The sequence below is a fragment of the Spea bombifrons genome, chromosome 1, assembly GCF_027358695.1.
Source record: "Spea bombifrons isolate aSpeBom1 chromosome 1, aSpeBom1.2.pri, whole genome shotgun sequence".
NCBI classification, from domain to species: Eukaryota; Metazoa; Chordata; class Amphibia; order Anura; family Pelobatidae; genus Spea; species Spea bombifrons.
The window spans coordinates 25,024,575-25,048,688 of record NC_071087.1 but is presented as its reverse complement, the minus strand read 5'-3'; the positions used below and the strand labels follow the sequence as shown (position 1 = coordinate 25,048,688).

The 24,114-nt window shown below is 37.7% G+C and overlaps 1 protein-coding gene across 2 annotated transcripts; it reads right to left on the bottom strand.

Annotated features, from left to right (window-relative positions):
• Positions 1–1,120: 1,120 nt before the first annotated feature.
• Positions 1,121–16,777, bottom strand: SLC7A2 (solute carrier family 7 member 2). Of its 2 annotated transcripts, none has more exons than XM_053458924.1 (11): positions 16,394–16,777; positions 16,131–16,286; positions 14,215–14,380; positions 13,597–13,730; positions 12,293–12,515; positions 10,193–10,332; positions 7,453–7,555; positions 4,339–4,544; positions 3,494–3,660; positions 2,971–3,079; positions 1,121–1,720 (listed from the first exon to the last, which is right to left on the bottom strand). In XM_053458924.1, exons 1-11 carry the CDS (start codon positions 16,767–16,769, stop codon positions 1,527–1,529), a joined length of 1,974 nt encoding a protein of 657 aa, XP_053314899.1. In that variant the 5' UTR covers positions 16,770–16,777; the 3' UTR covers positions 1,121–1,526. The 2 variants fall into 2 exon arrangements, with proteins under 2 accessions (XP_053314899.1, XP_053314893.1); XM_053458918.1 differs by lacking the exon at positions 10,193–10,332 and adding an exon at positions 9,499–9,635.
• Between the last annotated feature and the right edge of the window lie 7,337 nt (positions 16,778–24,114).

Sequence of the window (24,114 nt, the reverse complement as noted above, 5' to 3'; positions counted from 1 at the left end):
CAGCATTTTGGCAACAGAAAGGCCCCGTCCAGCTCCAAAGCAACCACACACAGATGTCATGGTTCAAAGATTTTAGGGAATAACGTGGTCACACTATTCAAATCATTAAGAAAATGGTGGATTTTCAATCATGGGGGGAATATTTAAGTGTCTGTGACCTTTGAATACAATACAAGTTCATTCACAATGTAATTCAGCTATCTTTTGAAATGTTTAAAACATTTATCTAGGAAATTCAAGGCAGCCATGAAAAAAGTGTCACAATGAGCACAATGTATCTCACCTTTCAAATATTGGACTTAAGTGTATATAACAAATGAAAACATAGTTAATTGGCTTCTAAGATCTATGTAAACTCTTCACAAGCCCAGCATTTTATAGGTGACGGAAGAAAATGTTATTACACGCAGCGTATTAAAGGTAGAATCAATACAGAATACATACAGAACTACCCAAGAGCTGGCAGTTCCAGAACAGCGTAACGTACTGTGTGACAACCTGTCTCTGTGTGTAAAGCGCTACTTATTATTGCCTCTAATCCAGTTACTTGACAAGACCACAAAATAGCTACGGTGGGCAATGCATCAAAGGATACCACGTTTTGGCAGGTTGGTCTTATTGGACAAAGACTTCTGACATCATTCATCGCATACCTTTCCGCAGGATACCATGTGACATTTGGCATCATAACAGAGCAACAAAGCTTGCATCAAACTACATATCCTAAGTCACAAACAAACCCAATAGAACATCCTAAGTTAAATAGAGAGTATCTATTTTATATTAGTTTATGATTTATATCTGTGGCTAGTTAGTGATACTACCCACCACTTTCCCTGAATAAATATTAGCATTTAGGGATGCTAAAGAGAGATTAAAAGAGAATCTCTCTAAGTAAAATGACAATAACAATATTTGTAATACGATTTGCTATTGTTAAGCCTCGCCATAATATTGGCCATCTTCCTCTAGCGTGCAGACCACAGCCATACAGACCATACTCCATGTTAAAAATCTAGGATAAAGAAAGTTTGATTGAGACTAGGCGACGCATCTCCCTGAACATTTTTTTCCCTATATCACATTACCTGTACTTCAAAAAGTATGGCTTCACATCAAAAATGTCACATAATGTTACTTATGTTTACGCTTCATTGAAGAAGGTTGTTGAAACAAATGAGGGACATTTAGGAATGTGGCACACTGGTAAACTACCAATTTTTGCTTTAAGTAAAACATTGCAGAGTAAAAGATATAGACACAAAGACAGCGTAAATATAACCTGGTTAGCAGCAAAACCTTAAAAACAGCCCTCGCTTTCTTTAAGATGTAATGTAGATTGTTATAGGTATTGACTTATTGGAGAGGCTGCAGAGGAAAAGCAGAGAGATAAAGCTCAGTTTTGCTGGTCCCTGCAGTTCTTCCAGCGTTTTGCTGACAGTCTTTTCAACCAGCAACATGTTAACATCTTAAGCATATGCAGTTTTAAAGAGAAGTCTCAAAGATTTTCATGCTCTTTGCTTCAACTAGCACTCGCTTGTCCTTTCGTGGGTGATAAAAAGGTCACTTTCTTTTGCATTTTCTGCCTCGTCCTCCTTTGCTGGAGATTTTTCCTCTGGAGCACTGTTTTCAGAGTCTCCGTCATCATCTTCTTCTCCCTTTTTCTTGGATTTACCCTCCACACTGTTCCTAATCCCATAAGCAAAGTAAATGAGGAAACCTAAAAAGTGTCAAAGACATAATTAGCATTCAAATATCCAGAAATTATCTGAAAATGTTTATTTTTACAACAAAAAAAACTATGGCTACACTAGTTAGCTTCCACACTTAATATAGATTTTTTTTTCTGCTAGTTTGTAAGAATTAAAAGACACAAACTAAACATATACAATGAGCTGACACCTAAGTAGAAAAAATATACAGTCCAAACAAACTAAATTCTGCGCTCAAAAGTCCACTGTGACCCTAATCGACAATTAGCATAAACCAGAGGATTATGTATTATAAATAGACAATTCATTATATAAAAGAAAATGGCATACATTATTGCATAATTTTAAAAAAAGCAATTAATAAGCACAAGAAACCAAAAGTAACCCAGCAACACAAAATAAAACAGATAGATTTTATGCAATCAGGGTAGGTAACCAAAGATAATACACTGTAATCTTTTTTGGTCTGAGGTTAAGGGTGGAAGGTCTGGGGGTGTTGTGGCCCCTCTGCCACCAAACTGGGTTCAGGTCACCCAACTGGGCGGTCACACTTGCTGAACAATTAGGCTGCTCAGTGTCCTCAAAGGGACATCTCTCATTTCCCCAACTGTTTTGGAGGACTGTGCTGAACCAGGTGCCCTGTGTCCTGAATAAGTAGAGCGTCGGGATCAATTCCTGGAGCTCAGATTAAGGGCCGTGGCTGGAGGCACTGGCCTAGGGATGCGCATAAGATAAGAAAATACGTTGCTGATACTAACCGGATGTTTTGGCTGTTAGTTGCCTTTATTAAGGCTGTATTTATGTTGTACTTTTTTATATTGTACAACATGAATATTATAAAGCAAGTCCAAAAATAAAGTAATTCTATAATTATGTAACAAAATAAAATGTGTCGTTATAATCAAAATGTATTGTCTTTTTTCAGATTTTTATGTCATAATGAGGTTCTGCCTATACATCTAAATAGTTAGTGTGAAGTAGCTATTGGCTTGCGAACTGTGTCCAAGTTGGTATCTCATTGAATTTCACTGAGACAGGAACTTACAAGCCCCTAGGTGCCGTGAAACGGCTCTCGATTCGTGAGATCAGTGCCCGCTGAACGTAAGTAATTGCGCAATACTAGCAGGGGGCAGGTTAAACGTGTCCAAAAGCTGAAGAACATAAGAACTATAGGACAATGCATTGGGTTCTTACTGCTGTGTCATTTTTGACTAATTTCAATAAAAAAACAAAGAGAAAACAGGACTATCGATCTTACCGAGCAACATCCAGCCACTGAATCGTATCCAAGTGTCTCCACTTAGCTGAACCATTAAGTAAATATTCACAAGGACACTAAAAACAGGCAGAAATGGTAATAGTGGAACCTGCAAATGAACAAGAAATATGATCACACACATTCATGGAAGGCTAATGATGGAAATGTAGAAAACCAATAACAGAACTACTTATATTTAAAAAATCCCAAAGTGGAAGCTTTCTACAACTACTGTGATGTCTTCGAGGTGCTCCTCATTGACAGGACTCAATTGTCTAATTGAGGATACAGCAGGAGTATTAATTTCTTTCATTTCCCCACAATAGGGAAATCAGAAATTAGTGTTTTATAAAAGCTGAGCACTCGGGATAATAATATGTGTGTATGTATAATTAAGGAGAAAACCTAGGCCCAACCAAATCAAGTAAACTATCTTTCATGAACGCAAAAGGTGGGCATGCTAACAGAGGGATGGAATAATTCTAATGATAAACTTAAAGCATTTTAAAACCAACTTTCTTACCATGAAAGCTACTTTGTGCTGGTTCTGAGGTTGCCTCCAGATTATAAGAACAATCAAGCAGATAAGCAGAAAAAACAAAGCTAGTAGTGCTATGCTCCATACTTCCATATTCGCAATTGCCTGGACACCATATGTTGTGTGAACACTTAATCCACAAATAATTAAAGCTATGGAGGAAAGAAAATGTGAGAACATGAGATTTTATTTTGAGGTAATATTAAAGCACAATAGTGATGTCTAGTAAATCCTATTAATCCCTATTTTACGGTCTGAGGTGAAAATGACCCCAGAGATGGTCATATGTCAATACTAAATATATTTGGCCCTTGGGATGAACCTTTTTTGCAAGGTGTTGCCTTTGATTAAAGCCTTAATGCATACACAATTCTAATCAGCTTCCTTGGAATGTGTCTCTTCTGCTAAAACCATTTTATCTCCATACCAACCAAGCGAACATGTCATGCTGAGCCTGCCCTGGAAGATGCATGGCCGAATTGTTGACTGAGAAATCACTCTATTAACTATACATTATGTGGGCAAGATAAGATTCTCCTGCAGCAGAAACACAGCAAATGCCCCTTCATAATGCATGGTGAAGTTGGTGCAGGGCCCCCATAACACATTACTTCTTCACACAGAAAAGGGACGTGTTCAAGGGCCCTAGAAGAAGAGACTCAACCCTGAAAGCCTTCAAATCAAACTGTGGCATTGTGTTGTCTATTGTGTTGTCAGACTATGTGGCAAGCAACAGTGATGGTGACATGGTTTTGGTGAGCGAGGGAGAGTAAGGCATTTCTTTAAACCATCGACATAATCTGCTATATGGTTAATTAGCTTGTACATACCAAGCAGTCCAACCAAAAAGCTGACAATAGATGCTGACTGTTCGGTGGGCAAGCTGGGTGCATGCCACAAGGAGTAGAAACTGAAGCCAGGTTCCTGCAGGATAATAATTTGAGACTCGTTCATCATGGATTCTCTTTCAGATGTGGAAAGCATTTCTTTCTCAGTGGAACACTTCGGCTTTTCATAACCCAGACCAGGCTGGTACCTATGTATAAATAAATATGAAGAAAAATTGAGTTTCTTCATGCAATGAAATCATTTGAAACATCTGCAAGACACTAGAATATATACAATGTTGCATTAATATGTGCAATTGCATATGTCATACTGGGCCGCCATTAGTAGATGAGCAGAAGCAATTACGCTTTAAGAAGTCATGAGCTAAGTATAAAACTTGTGTTAATGATAACAGTAATAATTAAAATAATAATAAAGTTAATCCAATTAATTATGAAGCTGTTCTTACAGTTTCTACAAATCAGAGCAAAGATAAACAGCCCTAGTTTTTTTTAGACAAAAAACAATAAATGAGTGGAGAGAGTGGTCATTCATGAGAAGTATCCCTAACTTTACACTAATTAGTATGCCATGGAAGTCTTGGGGATTGTATAAGTTACAAAAAGGTTACACATCATTGGCCATGCTCTATAAACTAGCTTGGAGAAAAGACTTGAGAGGGTATTTAGTACAAAAATGTTCAGGAGGGACATCCATGAATGAACCATAAAAAAGGGAAAACAGTCTAAAATTACAGTATCTGAGACTTAGATGTATTTTTCACTGATGGGTGGGTTGATAGGTAACTGGATTAGCCTTTTGGCAGTTGCTGGATCTTCAGCCTGCGTGGGATTGAGAAGATCATGGACATGGAAAAATTAAGCAGAAAAGATGGGTTGAACATCTTGTGTCTGCCATGAAATTATATGTTTCTGTGTTAATTAGGTGACTACATGCTCAGTTGTCATTATTGTTAACATGCAAGTGCCAACATTAGCTATGAAGAGGACCCAGTTCTGCTTTTATATACACGGATTCCTATATTTAAGAAAAGGAATAACATTTTCCAAACATAATTATTAATATGACTCACTAACAGGACTATGTAACAGGAATTCCCGTACAGAGAACTTAATACAAACCAGGGATGTTACAAGATTGCCAAGCAACTAGCAAACACAGGAAGCGGCAGATACAAGGTTACATAATAATCACAAGATACATGTCTCCCTGTGATCTGAACCCATATTAAAGAGCGACTTCTGAAATCTCCCTGATAGCTCCCGCAGATCTTTGTATTACAATATGAGAATTAGGCCACTGGAAGGATATCACAAGGCTCTTTAGACTAAGTCTCCTAGCAAAGGAATGCATTTAATGGGGGGTGTCTGGCATCTTAGAAACAATGATTATTTATTTATAAATTTGTATAAGTACTCTATTTTAGATTTTGTAATTTGGATTTTACACTAAGGGAATTGAAACGTGCATGGGGTAGACATTTGAGGTAGACATTTGGGGTAGACATCCCAAATCTAAGGCAAGACCAAGGACTCTTTACATCAGAAAAAAATAGGCAGACTAGATGGGCCAAAAGGTTCTTGTTTGAAGTTGACTTCTATAGCTCTACACTGGTAAAAAGATATGCGAGGGCAACCAAGGATTCTGCAAAGGGAAGAGGGATGTCAGTTCCAGAGGCTGACATGTGACCCTACAGGATTATAAAAAGGACTTAGAGAGGTTACCTTCAGACCACCCAGTGATTGTTAGCTGCCCGTACACTTTGCATACCACTTGGGATAATTACAGTAGGGGGAAAAGTCAGTAATCGCCCATCATTGATAATAAATGCAGCCTACGCTGAAGGAAGCGTAATCCCCTTCATCCTGTGTTAAGTACTGTCATGGGGTTGCCTTTTCCTAGGGATCAGTAATTCATGTAGTTTTCAGGATGGTCCAACAGTTTTTTTTAGCTCTACTTTTATTAGTGCAAAAAAAAAGTGGGGGATCCAGAAAATGAAAAGCTTTCAATGGCCATTAATTTAATGTAAACTAAAGCAGTAAAGCTGCAGCGAAACCAGTGTATGAGGTCAGGTGATGTATAAGCAAACAGAGGACACCAGATATAGAACCACCTATTTTTAGAGCCTTTTGTAATGTAATAGCAAGTGCAGTAAATGTGTTTACTGCTTAGACATGGGTTACCTTACTGGCAGATAAAAAAAGACCACCAGCATTAGCATGCATACTTGGCTGATTCCAGGGCAAGAATATACTCTATACACTATAATCTATAATACGTTCTGTACACTAAATAAAACATCTAAGGCTGTTTACACACTTAAATAAGCAAAATATACACATTAAAACCCACCTACTGTGTATTTCATGGGCAAACATTCTTCTTCTTCTCTGAATCTGCATGATTATTCATTCCCATTGTATTATATCTCAATAATTATTAAGTTGCTGATTATTGTTGATTTTGTCCAGGCTGCCTTTTTAAGAGAAGGGAGAACTAGGTAGGCCCTACCACATGTAAAGGCATAGAGCAGCAGGTCCCCTTGACAGGTCTAAATGGCAGGAGACCTTCTGCTGCAAAACCGGAGCAGATCATGCCCACTGGTGAGCCAAAGCTCAATGGACCAGTTGCGAGGCAGATCTGTGATCTCTCCAACCAGCTCATTTACCCTATGGATGTCTGTGCCTCCACAGCAAGCTTTACCTGGCCCTGTGCACCTTTCTGAGCAGAGCACTGGGATGGGACTTCATGCCCCACATTCAATTAAAAGGATGGCGCCCATGGAAGTGGTTACTGGGGGAGCTTCCCTGGGACAGTCCTAGTGCGGCAGCTGGAAACGTCCCATTCAATGACTATGCTTATACATCATATGTGAACATTTACCCCAGTTTAATTATATAGAATTTGATGGCAGATAAGAACCATTTGGCTCATCTATTCTTTCAATTTGTCCTGCTGTAAAGACTCACTTTAATCGCCATATGCCTTTCTCATGCTTGTTTAAAGTCCCTTATTGTATTAACCTCTACAACCTCTGCTGTGAGGCTGTTATACTTATTAACCACCCTTGGACATGTAAGCTGCATGTACTGTACCTGAGGATGAGAACGCAGGCAGCCACAAGTGAGTAAGCCAGGAGAGTTCCAATGGACATCATGTCAACCAGCGCTTTCAGATCAAAAAGAAATGCCATAATAGCTGGCAAAAGGAAAAGAGAAACAACAAAATTAGCAATTCAGATACCTACATGATAGAGGGAGGCTCTCCAGTCAGTGAAAATGTTTTTTGATTAATCAAACAAGAGGTCCCGATATCCCCCTGTAGTATTATTATTATTATTATTATATCTAAAGCCACTTATAAAGAGGTATACCATATTTTTGAATGAATATGCATTTGCACTGACTAGGAAAGTTAACTTTGCATTTGTTTACTGTGTATAACAACGAAATAAAAAAAAAAGACTGTTAAAGTGAACCTTTCAGCAAACGCCAATTGTAGGTCATTACCCAGAAATTAACTCTGTGTTGATGCCTCAGTGGGCTTCTACCTTTAAAACTTCTTTGCGCCTGACAAAAGTATACATGTTTCTTTTTGAATGCATTACATGCTTTATCTTAAATTGGACTTTGCTGACAGGCTCACCTTAACCATCCGAAATAATAATGCTTTATTTCCAGCGTTTTCACACTACCCATAGCCAAAACTGTATACACATAAATGTAACCATATAACATATAAAAAATACAATGGACTCTCTCGATAGTAGCTCAACATTAGGCATATATTCTATGTTTGCGCACATACGTTCTTTTGTTCTACATGGGTGCAGTAATGCTTCACGATAATGTCCACTAGATAAGGACAGTTACCTATGTAAGCAAAAATAGAAAGAGTCCAGTATATAGATCGATATTGCAATTACAGTTTCATATATTATACATTGGCTGAGAGGTATGTTGGTAGAATTTGTATTGAAGATATCTCAGGTTAAGTAGCATCTCCTCATGTATGTATGTCTAGAAATGTCTCTTCTTAGGATTTCAAAAGGTTCTTGAAGTTCTCAAGATGTTTGTTAAAATGAAGCCATTATAAATACAACTCCTTCCCAGGCTGAAGTAGCAAGGACGTTCTTATACATAGTGTTGATGAAAAAGTCCTAAAGCCTGGTTGCAAAGTTCTCCCGGCTTATCTGTAAGCAGCCATGTAGAGTCCTATGATTACCGGCTACAGGGGAATTACCATGATAGATTCTAGAGAGCTTGTTTGGCCAATCCTATAGCTAAAGATAATGTACCAAATAGCTTCACTTTCATACTAAAACAAAGAATACTCACTATTTATGACCATATTGCTGGGCTACAAGTTGTCTTTTTTGACAAACACTTTCCTTAAATATGTCCACCAAATTGAATGTCTCCATTGTCATTACAAATTGCTCACTGAAACTGTTATTGCAATATGCAGGAAATGACACATGCCAATAATAATAAGAAAGTTAACTCAAATTTATCAAAATGAGATATTTTCAGTCAATTCAGAGTTATATGCGAAATTGGTACTGGAGATAAAAATGTTAAAATTGCTAATTATGTTCATTAAGTGCCATTGATCTAAAGTCAATACACAGGCTTTGCTTTTCACAACATGGGGTGTGTAATTCACTTTTCAAGTTGCTGTTGAAGGTCTTTGGGGGTCTTACATGTACTTCAACAGTTGGAGATCCTCTGGCTGCTTATCACAGACAGAATTTAATCCATTATTATTATTGTCCCAAAAGAAGATGCTCCTGGAGAGACTGCCATGAAAAGTATAAGGTGGATGTGATGTTCCTAGTAAAGGAGGCATTTCCAATTACTTTGGTTCATAGCTTAGCTTCAAAACTAATTTAACTTTAAACTCATGAACATGCTGCTGAAATATATCTCATTTTTATAGCCCAGGAAACGAGAATACTTTTCATCAATCACCACCAAGGATAGCACATTTTACAGGTCATTTGCAAATTTGTTGGAACGCCATTAAGATTTTCTTTAGACTTACATGCAGAAGAAGCCACCAGGCAAGCCAGCCCATTAACCAACTTGCATGCAATCGTCCATGTGGCATTTCCTTATGCTAATTTTTTTTTCACGTCTTACCAGAAATCACACCAGCAGTCAATGTGGCAGCTACAGGTGACTGCCGCTCACTCACGTTGGAAAGAAATTTAAACAGTAAACCGTCTCGTGCCATGGCAAACAGAATTCGAGGAAGAGGAAACATAGAGCCCAGCAGGCTAGAACAGAAAAATGATGGATGTTCAAGTGAAAAGTCGTCTTTAGTGCTAGCGTACTACAAGGGTGTATAGTTAGCAAGTTAAAAGTAAGAATGTTGAGGAACAGCTGAATTATTAACTCCTTTGCACTCTGTCTTTTATTCATGCAGATAAAACGTGTCATAATATTGATAACATTCCATACATTTAAGCCATGGTTGATCAAAATCCCCAGCTGCATATTCCATGGGCTGGTTGGGAGTTCTAGAACTTCTAGTTCAACAACAGCTGGGCATTCTTTGGTCAGCCTTGGCTTTAACCAATACTACAACAAAAACTGGTGTTTCAGAGGTACAAAAGGTCAATAATACCACTATAATAACATTAAAAGACACAACTTAGAGAAGGTTTGAGAAATGAAATGGTTCTGAGACTGTGGAAGAGGCTGACGAAGATTGTTTAGGATTAAAAAGTTTCATACGTGGGAGAAAACATTATTAAACCATTCATTTTTACCATATATTTGAAAACTCCTTTTTTCCTTCTCTCTTTGAAGGCTTCCACCTTTCCAATCTCACCTGCTACTGCACCAGACGATAAGGTAGCAACTACTGGTGTCTTCGTCCTTGGACTGATCTGAGCTAGACATTTGAAAAGCAACCCATCTTCCGCCATAGCATAGATTACACGTGGCATTGGGAAAATGGATCCGAGAAGACTGAATAAAAATCAAACACATGCAACAAGGCAAACACCGGTCATGCAAGATTGTGCCATGGAAAAGACAGAAATTACTTGACAATTACAGTAAAAGCACACCACCACAGTAAGTGAAGCCTGGAATTACAAAGACATTAAAAATAAGCCAAAACAGACCACAGTTTAGTAGACTAGAAAGAAAGAACCAATTGACCCCATTTTTATATTTTAAAGTATTTGTTACATTTATTTTTTTTAAAGAAAGAAATATTAACACTATATTAAAGTGTTTACATTTTGAACAAAAATACTTATCTGTGATGTAAAAAAAACAGCTGTTTAAGATAAGCAGAATAGGTTGCTTAAAGTTTTAACTAAGCTTTTCTCTAATCTATTCTGGATTGTTAAACCAACTCAGAGCTATTAGTTGCTTTTTGAGAGGTAAGAAGCAGTTCAAAAATGAAAACACTTTAAAACTGGTGTTTAACCATTAATATTCCTTTAAAAAGCTTTTTGTGCCAAAGGAGCTGCATTGTATATTTGTCAGTGGAGTGTGTCATCCAGGGGATCGTTATCTGAACAACACACTGGGTTATTAGTCTTACAGGCATTAGAATGTTTCTATACTGGAGAAGAAAATCAGGCAAAGCATCACACGGGGACCTTGGAGAGGACGTACATTGATTTTCTCTTTCCATTTGCGGCTATCGTCACAGCTGGAGCGTGCATATAATTGCATGTGCTATGCAAATCTGCAAGTTCTATGTGGTATTGTATATTGGAACGTTTGGATAAATGATCCATACATTGATACACACAATGAATGCCACCATATTTTTCTTGCTACTAATTTAGTTTCTGGTCTTTTTGTTTACCTCAACAATGTATCTGTATGTGTGAAGGAGACACAGGGATCTTGTTATCTAGTCAACCCAGCCATCTACCATCTTTAACCTTTTGATAAGTTTTATATCTGTGAATTTGGTTATATCATTGTAAACCACCTGGGAGTGATGTGAGTCAGTGCTACTTATGTGTGAGGAACCTCAAGATTAGAACCAGCGACCCTGATCTTTAGAGACCATTCTCCTACCCATGTCGCCACCAGGGGGCTCCGTGGCTGCTAGGATTCCTGTCTATTCTTGCCTCCCTGATATCCATGTTCAGGTTCCTGACACACACCTGTGGCCAATCATGTAACCAGTGGCATTTATATATCAGTGTTCCTCACAGCATCTCTTGCTGGAGAGTCAATCCTGCCCATTTTCATGGTATTTTACCTCTGCCTGCACTTGGAGTATCCCTTCCCTTTTCTTTTTGTACCATACTCTGGCCCCCGTGTCATGTTTAACTTGAGATGTCAGCCTTCATCAGACAAGAGCAGGCTGCTGAACCAGCATCTGTCCCTGCAGAGACCATAACCTGACCTGGTACCCACAATCATGCCATTATGTTTAAAAATTATAGACTAGACTATTAATCGGATGTGCTTTATGAAGCATACAACTACATTCACTGGCAAATTGTAGACTTCATCTTTCAGTTGTATTGTATTCACCCTCGGAATTCTTTATTTAATTAATCTATGTTTAAAGTAGAAATAATTATACCACATTATCAATCAGACAGAAATCAAAAAATGGTTTTTTTACATCAAATATTAACCCAAACTGAAGCAACCATTACCAGAATAATAAACTGTGAGATTACCAATATGTAAGATTATGATTATAATTTACAGGAGAAAAAAAATTAGTTCTTAGTTCTTATATTGCCAAGGGCAATATAATGCTACGTATCTTAAGTTGGTGGGCATTCATCCCTAACAGTTTAAGTATGCTGAGCATTGTTTGGAACACGGAGTATGCAGAATACGTAAAACAGGGGATACATATATAAAAATCAATATGATAATCTGGTATAGTCATGGTATAGACTAATGATTTGTTACGTAGCTTTTACTTTTATGGGATTGTTACCTGGTTGAAAGAGCGCACAGTGATCCGACAGCTACTACATATTTTGCAGGACCCCAACCAACATACTCGAAGGCCACAGGAAGAGGACTCTTCTCATCCAGCAAATAGTAGGGCATCATCAGAGTGAGGGCGGCCGACACTCCAAAATAGGCCATAAAGCAAACTAGCAAAGAGGTGACAATGCCAATAGGGATTGCTCTTTGTGGATTTCGCACCTCTTCCCCTATGGGAATTAATAAAAACAGCATTAAAAAAGGCTACAAATTACACACTGTTGTCAGTTCCAAAAAGTACTCAGTATCAAGCGAGTCTAAATACCTTTCTTTTTTAGCTTGCCAACCATATCAGCCACCAGAAGAAAGCTACAACTTCTATTTGAAAATGAATTTACCAAAATCCTACATTTAATACCAGCAGCATCACACTGCATCTCTCAAGAGCGGGGTCTCAACTCTCAGTATATCCCTGCATGAACTCAGGGATTTATTCTTTTTGATGAAGCCAATTGTGCACAGGCAGAGACATCAAAAAATCCTGGTCCAATTGCACTTCTTGGGACTTGAGAGTTGAAAATCTTTTTGTTTTTTTGCATTGTTGTGTACTTTTTGTAGGTTATATATATATATATATATATATATATATATATAAATATATATATATATATATATATATATATATATATCATTATATATAGCAACCAAAAGAATGGTTATATATACCATTGTTTTGGTTGCTTTAGGGAGAAGACCACTTTGAAGCTACATAGTCACCTATGAGTTGTAACCTTCAGCAAGCCTACACAATGGTACATAATGGTAATTAATATCTTTGGAACATTTGGCAGAAATCCACCATGCACGAGAATGGCATTATTATTCCTCCCGTATACAAATATTTACTTGATTTAGTGGGGAGGATTGAGGGAATTTAGGACAGGAGAGTAAATAGTTAAGCGTTGTCAGCCATAGCCAATGAATCTTCAACGCTAAAAAGTAAAATTAATTTTTCACAAAAACATTTTTAAATCAATACCAAAACAACTGCACTAATTAACACCTAAAAAAGTACAAGCTCTCACCAAACACGTTTAATGCTGGAAGAAGCCCTGTACGAGACGGGTCCACCATAACCTGAAACCTCATATCATGCCTTGTCAAGATCTTTATTTAAATCATCTACGAGATTTTGCTGGTTATTTTAAGGTTGATTTGCTGCTCCATGCTGGTATTTCACTTTGCTGCATCCAATAGGCCTATCATGTCTTCTTCCATCTATTTAAAGGTAGGATGAAAACGAGTTCTTACCGGTTGTAGCTATGCAGTCAAATCCTACGAAGGCATAAAAACAAGTCGCAGCGCCGGCCAACATCCCTGTCATCCCGTACGGCATGAAGCCTCCTGTACCATACAGACTGGTCACGTTATCATAGAAGGGCATCCTGTGACGCGAGAAAAAACACAAGTTCCATTAAAAATTAGATAAGGAGCATTCTGTATTATATATATAAATATCTAATCCATATACGTACTGGACCTATCTCATGGCTAGCAAATAGTGGAGAACCCACCCTCTAGCCTCATTGCACCCCAGCGAAAATAAATAACGACCTGTGCTCCATTGATCAAATCATCTCTCTCTTATCTTTCGGGTTCTTATATCGGTAATGGCAGGGGAGTATGACATCATACAAATAAGAAAAACAACCATATCTGGCCAGCTTGACCCATTTGTGAGACTAATATGCTGTGTTATTTGCAATTTTTATGTTTTGTGTATTGCTTGCATACCTGTACTTCGAGACACGGCGATGTAAGTGTGCTCTGCTACCGAAGAGGTCACAGTGCATGAACCCGCTCCATTAAAACGCATTAATTTAATACAGAATAAAATGAAATCTCTAAAGTAATGTATTGTTAAATTACCCTTCTGGAACAGATATGTTTTGGAGAAATGTTTCAGATATCTTCCAGTTTTGCAGGTTTCCTTTCACAAATCCGGCAATCATCACAAACAATAGGACCAACACATTGATAGCTGTGAATACCTTGTTCACCCAAGCAGATTCTTTTACTCCAAATGATAGTAGACCTATCAAACATACAGGGGAAAAAATTGGGATATTCATTGTTGGAAATAAAGTAATCAAATGCAACCTGCAATACCAATACACATCTATTCCTAACAATGGCGAGAGTTGCCACATAACTTTAAGAAACGCCCCAACTCTGGGACTCTTGAAATAGTAATCCCTACGGTGTTCGTAACAATTCTTACGCAGTAGCGACTAGCGACAGAGGTGTCACTAAATAGAGGGCCATATTTAGGAAGGCAATACCCTATACACTATAGCAGAGAATTCTAATATATTACTTAGTTATATGCATTGCGTCTGATTCCAGGCATTAAAAAAAATCTACAAAGTTAATGCAGTAGCTCAACTGTACAAAAATACAAATAAATATCAGTAAAGGGCCTTTCACTCTCCCAAATCCTACATATTATAGTTCAGTACATTTGATAAATAGAAAGGATAACCATTTTGCCAAGGCACAGTGTGTTGCCTGCCTGGCATGGTGCCAAATGACTATTACAAGCCACTTAGTAGCAGCCCTTGAGCCAAGTGTAATAAACACTTTCATTTATGTAAGGTATGTTTTAAACTTGACTCGTTTGGTGTGTTTCTGTAAGATCTTTTTAAAACAACATACACATTTTACATTTCAACACAAAATGCTTGTATTCCCTGCAAGCAGTGTTTAGGGGCCCCTTGATCTCAATAGCTACACTGCAACTGTGTAGTTGGTATTCATTGATCAAGCAAACAAATGCACAAGAACAAAGAATTTGACAGCAGATGACAACCATCGGGCCCATCTAGTCGGCCTGTTTCCCCTGCTGTAAAGGCTCGGCCCTTGACCAGTCCTTGGTCTGGTTTTGGATTCAGGATAGACACATGCATGTTTGAATTCCCTAATTTCCAGTACATAATATCCCATTGTACAGCAGTAAGAATGGATGCAGATGGGGCACTGCCTTGGTTCGGGTCTAGGCCAAATACACCTCTGCTTGTAATGAACAATTACAGAGGTGGCATTAGTGAAAGCTTCAAAGAAGTCTTTCAAAGCACCATCGCCTCCACTTACCATTGATAAGACGCTTTTACCCTGGATACCTATATATTAAAATTTTATACATGGAACGATTGACCACAAAAATAATTACCAGCTATTTGTTTATGAGGGAAATAATAAGACACAACCAATGTTTAGGGCACTTTTTTTCTAGGGAGCATTTTAGAACATGGAGTATATGCTTGTGAAGGTCATACTCTTCTGTTATGTAACAGAATTAGGTTGTACTTTGGTTTACTTGAAATTTTTCGACTATGCCTTAACAGTCTTGGAACAAAATGGTAGATGTTCCCATAATCTTTATGAACTCAATATTTCCAGCATAATCATACTCCTCATTAACAAGAGATTAAAGCAGACTATTTTACTGCCATGTGAATTCACTTTACAAGATCATGTGCTTTCTAAGGTCCCAGAGACTTCAATACCCTACAGCATTTTTTTTTTGTGAAATTGGCCAGTCACGGTCCAAATTCCTACATTTTAAAGTTTAGTATATTTGGCAGACCTATGTAAAGTTGTTAAAATATTTTAAAAAATTGGATTAAAATGCATTTCCTATACTGGATATAGAACACAACAATGTTTCTCATAAGGAATGCCACGTGTCTTAAACAAGTTAGTTTAATTGATATATTATATCATAGTATCGCTTATTATACACAATATGGAATCCTTATCCTTGCATTAATTGAATATGTCCTTACCAGACAGAAGCAAAATGAGACATACTGCAAAAAAGTCAGGATATTCAGCCAAGCCGGGCGAATTCATCCTGAAGTAAGTACTGAAAAAGTGACCAATCTGCTTTCCAAGAAGTTCATCGAAGGTTCCACTCCAAGCTCGTGCTACGCTAGATGTGCCTGGTTAATAAAAAAGATACACAAGTAAAAAAACATACCTACATATTTTAGTAGACTCATAAGTAAAACGTGGTATACTATAAATCAGACATTGTTCAACAACCTACCAATTACATATGACAATATAAGATTCCAGCCAGTGATAAAGGCCCATAGTTCGCCAACTGTGACATACGTGTACAAGTATGCAGATCCCGTCTTTGGTACACGGGCCCCAAATTCAGCATAGCATAGACCAGCCATTACAGACGCCAAAGCCGCAATGAGAAAGGAGAGCACTATGCTGGGTCCAGAGTTTCCCTTCGCTACTTCTCCAGCGAGGACATAAACTCCAGCACCAAGAGTACTTCCGACCCCCAGCGCAATGAGGTCAACCGTGGAAAGGCAGCGGCATAGCTTGGAGTCTTCCAAACTGTCCAAGGTCACGATTTTCCTTCTAAGCAAGCTTCGGGCAAAAGATAAGGCAGGTCCACAGGGAACCATTGTGGCACCTTTTTATATTCTGTTTGGAAATAAAACAAATATATATAAATATATCAATAACTGAACCAATGTATCAATTTCTAAACCAAATTTATATCCACAAAGAAAAATTCGGGAGCAAACATTGAAGTGTCTTGCTACCACTTACCATGGTCTTTGCTGACTGCTTCATGTCATTGGTTGCTATGGTGATTAAACTATTTTTTTTTAAATTTCACATATAACCACCCGGAATTGTATTTTCTTTCACATGAAGATTACTTACACTGCATTAACCAAAATGTACATTAGTCACATTGGCTCTTCAATGAACAGCAAAAATCTGCTTAAACACTTATTTTCACATAAAAAAGTCATGGGTTTTAGCAAGCTTTCATTGCATCAGACTATTAATGTTTCCCTCATAAGAAAACCGAGTAAGAGCAATTCTCATTGTTGTTATTATTATTATTATTTCCTCTTGCAAAGAATCATCATTATTTTCTGATGGAGAGCAGAAGGATGCTTAATCATCAATTAGATGCTTTCGATCTTAAATTACTGCCATTCGTATAGTTTTTGCTACATATTAGATTATAAAGAGATATTTCCCACCAGAAAGATAAAAGGCATTTTATAATATTTTACCAGTAATAGAAAAGCTTCTGACACGCGCGTAAAACAGTCTACTGCTATAGCAATGTCCCTCTATAACAATTCCTACAGACTGTACGCATCACCGCGTTTCCCGCCAATTCAAACCGCATCATTGTTATGCACAGGCTATACTAATTCCATGTATATCGAAACTGCAATTCCGACAAAAACACCAACTGATAATGTCCGATCATGATTATTATGATCATTTATCCCTGAATTTCATGATACCGCCGCCTACAACGTGATAACCGTCCATGCCGGACGTTTTTGAAACTGATACTCAGAATATCACAAGAAATGGATGAGATATATCATTTTTTTTACAAGTAAACCAAATATATGGAAATATGGTGACCAGGCTCCCTGTAGCACCGCTGCTCCATAGGCTGGTTAAAATGGAGATCACTGATCTCCCCAACCTGCCTATTAATGCTTGCCAGGCGCCCTTAGAAGACGGAGCACTGGGGTATGATGTCATATCTCTGCACTCAGCAGTAAGGATGGTGGCGCTGCCCTGGCGTAGATCAGTAACTACTTAAGGTATTGTCCAAAGATATATTTTTTTAAGCTGAAAGCCACAATAGGGACAGTTCCACATTTACATAGCTTCCCAAGTGGTATACATAGAAAATTTGAGTTTTGGCCCCTCAATTGCTTGCTTTAACCTGTAAACACTATGACATGGGGTTATTTTGTATACAGAACTGTAAAGCAAGAGGATTTTGGATACTTTACAGATAATTTTAATTATACAACCAGAAATCATATCTATTACTAATATATGAACGATGTTATTTGTAAAAGTCACTTGTTTGCACGAGTAAAGCGATATGTGCAGAATTCTGTTTACTATCAATACTTGTGATAAGAGGAATCACACAAGCGCACTTTATCGGCTTTCACAACATGTTTGCTGTTACGTAGGTTTTGGTCTCTTGGGTCATTGCAATGAAAAATATTTTCTGGTTTCTGATGTTTTTAACGCGATACAGACAAAGGTTTCTTGAGCAAAATTCTACATGGAATCCAGGTACAAGTAACGCAGTGTGTGCAGATAGGACTGTCCTCTGAAACAGCTTTTGTTATAGACGCGGATGTGTTTGCTCGCGAAGTTCAGGGGGAGGAGGTAGTCGTACACAGGCGATTGGTGCACTATTTGCTGTAAATAGGTCTTCGCTCTCGCTGTACCTATAAATCACGCCTGTGTGTATACAGGGAATTCATAGAGCACGCCGATCATTATGGTCAATGCAAACAAGCTACTGATGTGTGCAAAAGGATCCTTCCTCCCTTGATGCCTAACCTGCTATACAAACAACATTCTCACCCTATTAGCACAATACACAAACGTAAGAGCACATGTGAGATACATGGTTAATGGTTTACTGGATACAAACCATCAACAAAGACAAAAGGGATTTCCATGTGTATAGCCAGGAGGAGAGAAGAGACAGAAGATGTGATGGAAACATCTCACTATGTAAAAGCACAAGAGAGGAATTTATTATGAAGAAAGAGAGATGATGTAATGCAAGGATGTTTTACTTTACAGAGAAGGTGGTTTATAAGTGGAACAGCCACCCAGCAGAAGTGTTAGAGGCTAATACAGTGAGGGAATTAAAATATGGGCAGGGTAGGCATACAGCTATCGTGAATCTAAGACATGGCCAAAGACAAATTCATATTTGAGTCCCTACATCAGGAAAAACAGGCAGACTGGATGGGCCCAATGGTTCTTATCGGCTGCCAAGTTCTATGTTTCCGTGTTTCTATGTGTACAAGCGTGTGAAAAGTCTCAAGCGCCCGTAAAAAAAGAAAAGTTTAAATAAACCTTAGTTGCATAATTTAGCATGGTTAGGAATTATCCTACTCCAGAAATGCCCCTTTTGCTTTCATTACGCTGGACATTTTATCCCCAATTTTTTTCTTTTATCAGTGTTGGAAATTGCACCTAAACTATATGATTACACGATTCATTATAAAAGCTCAACCCATTCTCCTTCTCCTGCAAGGAAGGCTGAACCGACCCTGCATGTTGTATAGTTAAATCATTGCTCATTAAGCAATCTGGGTTGACCCTTTACAAAGCATGTGAAGTTGAAAGATTCCTCTCACCTGACATCAAGTTAGTGAATACACCCCAGATTCCAGTTCCTTCATTAGATGTGATAAATGCATTGACACCCTATAGATACCGATGGCACCAATCTCTGAAATAGTTTTGTTGGCACTTGACTTTATGGTCTCGTTAATGGCTGACAGAGAATTATAGGAATGTAGCTGGAGAGTGCCGTATGAATCACTATAAGATGTTATACATATTACAGCCTACGGGAAAACACTTCACTGTATCATTTCTCTATATTTCTCTCCATTTTCTAGGGGGGGGGGCAAACTCTAAAAGGTGTATTTGCTAGACTGCAGGCTGATCCGAGCTTTGTATATCCCTACCTCTCTATGGTCGCTTGGAGGGTGAATAATATTTTGTAGGAAGCCACGTCTTTGTTTTGCTGGTGAATACATGGTTCTTGCTGCAAATGTGTTAAAGGAGAATTTTGGATCTGGCTTCCGTTGATCCATCTCCAAGTTAGTCTAGTGTGTGTAAGCAATTTGTTAAGTGTGTAAGCAATTTGTTAAGTGTGTAAGCAATTGTGCACACTTGTGTATTTGTTTCTGTTGTTACGATATAGATGACTTTTATCCAATCTAAAATACTGTATTATTAGCATGTTTTTTATCTACACAGCTTACAAAGCAAAGTTATTAGTGTACCCAAGCACATCTTTTTCCATCACAGTTTCCAAATCTTTATTTCACAATTAGATGCTTATTAGTACATGGAGTCCATCCCTTCTTTTTTTTCCGTGGAGGCAGGGAGAGCGAAAATATACTAGGATCAGAAGGGTAGAGGGGAGGTACGTTGGGGGCATTTGTTGTAAAGGTGCCAGCGAGAGGTGATAACCAGGCAGAGGGCTGAACACTACTCTCTCTCAGGTAGAATACCAGGAGCCTCTCTTAAATAAAAGGTTACCAAAGAGCCTCGGTTCCTTTTTTCATTTTATGCCCAGTTATGGTGCTCTCATGGAAACTATGTAAATATTAGCTCCATGCAATGTCTAGCTTTAGACATTTCCATTAACAAACTGTGATTATCTGGTACATCTAAATCTATGGGAACCAGAGTCCAACCGAGGAGGTAATTGTCACTGCAAACTTTCCAGGTCACTCTCGATCACAGAAACATTTGTAGCACACACAAGAGCTGCTGCAGAAACTCTTGCGGTGGGTGAAGATTACCGTATATCTTAAGAGCAAGTGACGGGGTGATAAGGAGCAATGGCTTGGTTACCATTGTATCTGTATCTCTGAATACACCATATACGCCGATTACTAATTATTTAACCAAATTCACTATATTCTGTAAAATGTATTGTGAAAGATGAATCTTAGCAACACAAGGAAAATAATGAAAACGTCTAAAACTGCATGTAGTATTAACGTTGTTACTACAACCTACAGGATGCTCACCATGGGGGGCAAAGGGGACAAAGCTTCCAGGAAGTATTCCTTTACGAAAACACAGAATTCCACTACTAGAACTAAACAGATTATTTTAAAAGAATACATAAAAACAACTAAAAGTAAAATATCTTTGATCCTGTTCCACATGTTCTGCTTTGATTTGAAACATTTCAAAGAACCTGACGTAGTATCCAAGTACAAACAGGAACCTGTAGCGTATAATACAGACAATTACCTAAGTCAAGGTTGCCCTTTTGGCAGAGCCAAACTATTTTTTATATGGGTCCAACCCACACCAAAAATCCACAAGTTTTACAATGTTATGTGGTTGGTTGGTTTAATAGCCTGTGTCAATAGCAATGGTTAGGAATAAAAAAATATTAAACAAAACGATAGAAATTCAAAAGTTATCTCCAGGTAAACTTTACAGGGAGGGCTGTACATGTGCACACTGCCAGTTCCTGGGACTGATCATGTACATTCCCTGAGTGCATCTGAAGAGCAACTGTTTCATTTTTTAAAAACTAGATTAATTTATGATATTCAATATCACATTGACCAACTAGGATTAGCGATACACAGTAGCATTAGTGGCGTTCGCAACAAGCAGTTGAAGATTGTTATCTTAGAGCAGGGGTGTCCAACCTGCGGCCCTCCAGCTGCTGCAGGACTACATCTCCCATAATGCTCTTTCAGCTAGGCTGAGGAGTATGGGAGATGTAGTCCTGCAGCAGCTGGAGGGCCGCAGGTTGGACACCCCTGTCTTAGAGAGAGGCATTTGTTTTCGATGAGTGATGACCACCGCTCACAAGTATGGACCAATGAGAAAAGCAGGAGTAAACATGGCGTGGATCTGATTAATGTAAAGATAGAAACACCTTTAGGGACATAAACATATTTTAACCATGTGAGGGCTAGTTTAGTAAAACTGAAAAATGATATTAATCTCTCTAATAAGATACTTCAGCCTGTTTCTGGATGTTTCTTGCAAAGGCATGGCCTAGAGATGTAGTAATCTTCCCACTCTGCAAGCGGGTCACGGCTTCATTCTCGGCTGGGTTTGTAAAGGCCCAATTCTTCCCTTCCATTAGGTACATAACATTAGGAGTGCGCCTGATCAGGAGAGAGCAAGCTGTTCTCTCCAATTCCCAAAAGCGTGGTTGTCATCTGACAACATGTGGGTGACACAAGGACAAACGCACAATGGGAACCTTGCCAAAATGTAAACTATACCATCCACTGGAAATTAACCAAGTGTAGGGTGAATTTCAGACACTCAGCATAATATTTTATTTCAGCCATTCATCCAAATGATACAAAAAGTATGAACTGTTACAAACAGGTAGCGTGGGTTAACCCTTCGTCACTGCTTTCTAGATTATTCAAATCCTGGGGCTATGACACCAAACAAAATTCTCTACAACGCAACCTCCAATATTATGACATCATCATCCTTTATTATGATGCAGAACAATGTGTAAATGTAACATCTTTGTTATGGGATCCAGATTAATATCACCAATCCCTTTTAATCAGTATTTACTTTGATGTTAAAGGATCATGGGTAAAAAACATCATTAAAACAGAGAAGAAAACATCAAATGTATGTGGCTATATTCTGAAATATTATTTTGTTCTCATTCAATGTACAAATATGACTGGTGATTTATTCACCTCAAAGTAAACCTGCTTTACAGAACAGGTATGAAAAAACATATCCAATGAATTCAGATAATGCAGAAATTAGGCATATCTCCCAGTTCTTCAGTTAAAAAAAATAAAAAAAAATAAAAAGGAAAATGTTGTATAGACATCATGGCACAGATAAGGAGCAGCCTCCCAGCAGGGGTGGTGCTTTACTAATAGAAAAGGCTTTTTAAGGAATTAAAGAGAGAGGACTGGGCAATTGGTTCTTATGTTCAATAAAACATCTGATGTCTCCTTGTGTTGAAATAATAATAATCTGGATTATAGTAAATTATAAACTAAAAGCCAAAGCTTGAGCCATACAAAAGACGTCACCAAAAAATAAAATTATTGATGGAAACAAACTAGCAGTCATTCTAGTTAACAATTTACGTGGATTATAACAGTAAAAAGGTCCACTAAAGCAAACTAAACTTGACCCTCAACTCTTTGAGGGATGCCAGGAATTTTACTGAAAGATAAATCAAAATTACAAAAGACAAAAGTTCAGTAAACCAGAAAAATCTCACTCACCAGTTTTTTTTTTTGTAAAAACAAAAAACGGAATAATTTAAATTGCACAATTTTAATATTGAGGCCAACGTATGATACAGTCATAAGTTTATCTATCCTTTTCTATTGTGGTCTGGTGTGACATTTTGGGGTTGATGGGATAAAAGTGATGGCTTCTATGTGACAACATTGATTTTGTGGTCTTCTTGAGCTCTATTTCATTCTGATACTCAAGGCATAATACAAGAAGAAATGGGATACATGTCAATGTTTTTGACCCAATGGAAAGTACTTTTCAGTGTATGATGACCAACAATGGATTGTCTTGTGATACTTAATAGTGGCTACAACAAAAGTCTAATCTAGGACAATACAAAACTTTCTTTGCAGTACGACCAGGGCACTAATATAAAAAAGTACAAGGTATTCCTAAATTCACAATTCGTGGAATAAACTATATTATAGATAGAATAAAAATATATAACATAAAGACAAACTAACTATTTTTTCCTAGATATGGATTACAATTTCCAATAAAAAATTCAAATAAATGGAAAGGTAAAAAAACCCAAATCAATAAAAATTAAATACATAACCAGTAGTGCACCCAGCTTTACTGGAAAATGTCTACTAAAATGCTATAATAAACCTGTAAGAAGCCTAGATATTGAGTAACACATACAAACATAATCTTAAATAACTATTTCTTTATACTTATACCCCGTGAGATCTAAGACATTAAGGAATTAATCCTCATTAAAAAGGCCATGCATTTACTGATCACCGCACACGCAAAAACGTTTTTAAAATGTTATACTTTACATATCTAATCAAAGAATTGTATTTTAATTAAAATGAGCTGAAATATATAAACTGCATTTATATAGTTAAAGAAAATGAATCATTGCTCATCAACAGAATAAAAAATGAGATTCCCAAAATCTGTCCAGTAGACATCTACTAGCTGTAATGCACGAAGGATTTA

What these genes read in the sequence shown, in the direction of transcription:
- SLC7A2 (XM_053458924.1), bottom strand. Translation starts at nt 16,769, where the DNA reads ATGGTTCCCTGTGGACCTGCCTTATCTTTTGCCCGAAGCTTGCTTAGA. An exon ending in TGACTGCATAGCTACAACCG is followed by an intron (nt 12,516 to 13,596) that starts GTAAGAACTCGT and finishes TAATTCCCATAG; the next exon opens with GGGAAGAGGTGCGAAATCCA. An exon ending in ATCGTCTGGTGCAGTAGCAG is followed by an intron (nt 7,556 to 10,192) that starts GTGAGATTGGAA and finishes TCCTTTTGCCAG; the next exon opens with CTATTATGGCATTTCTTTTT.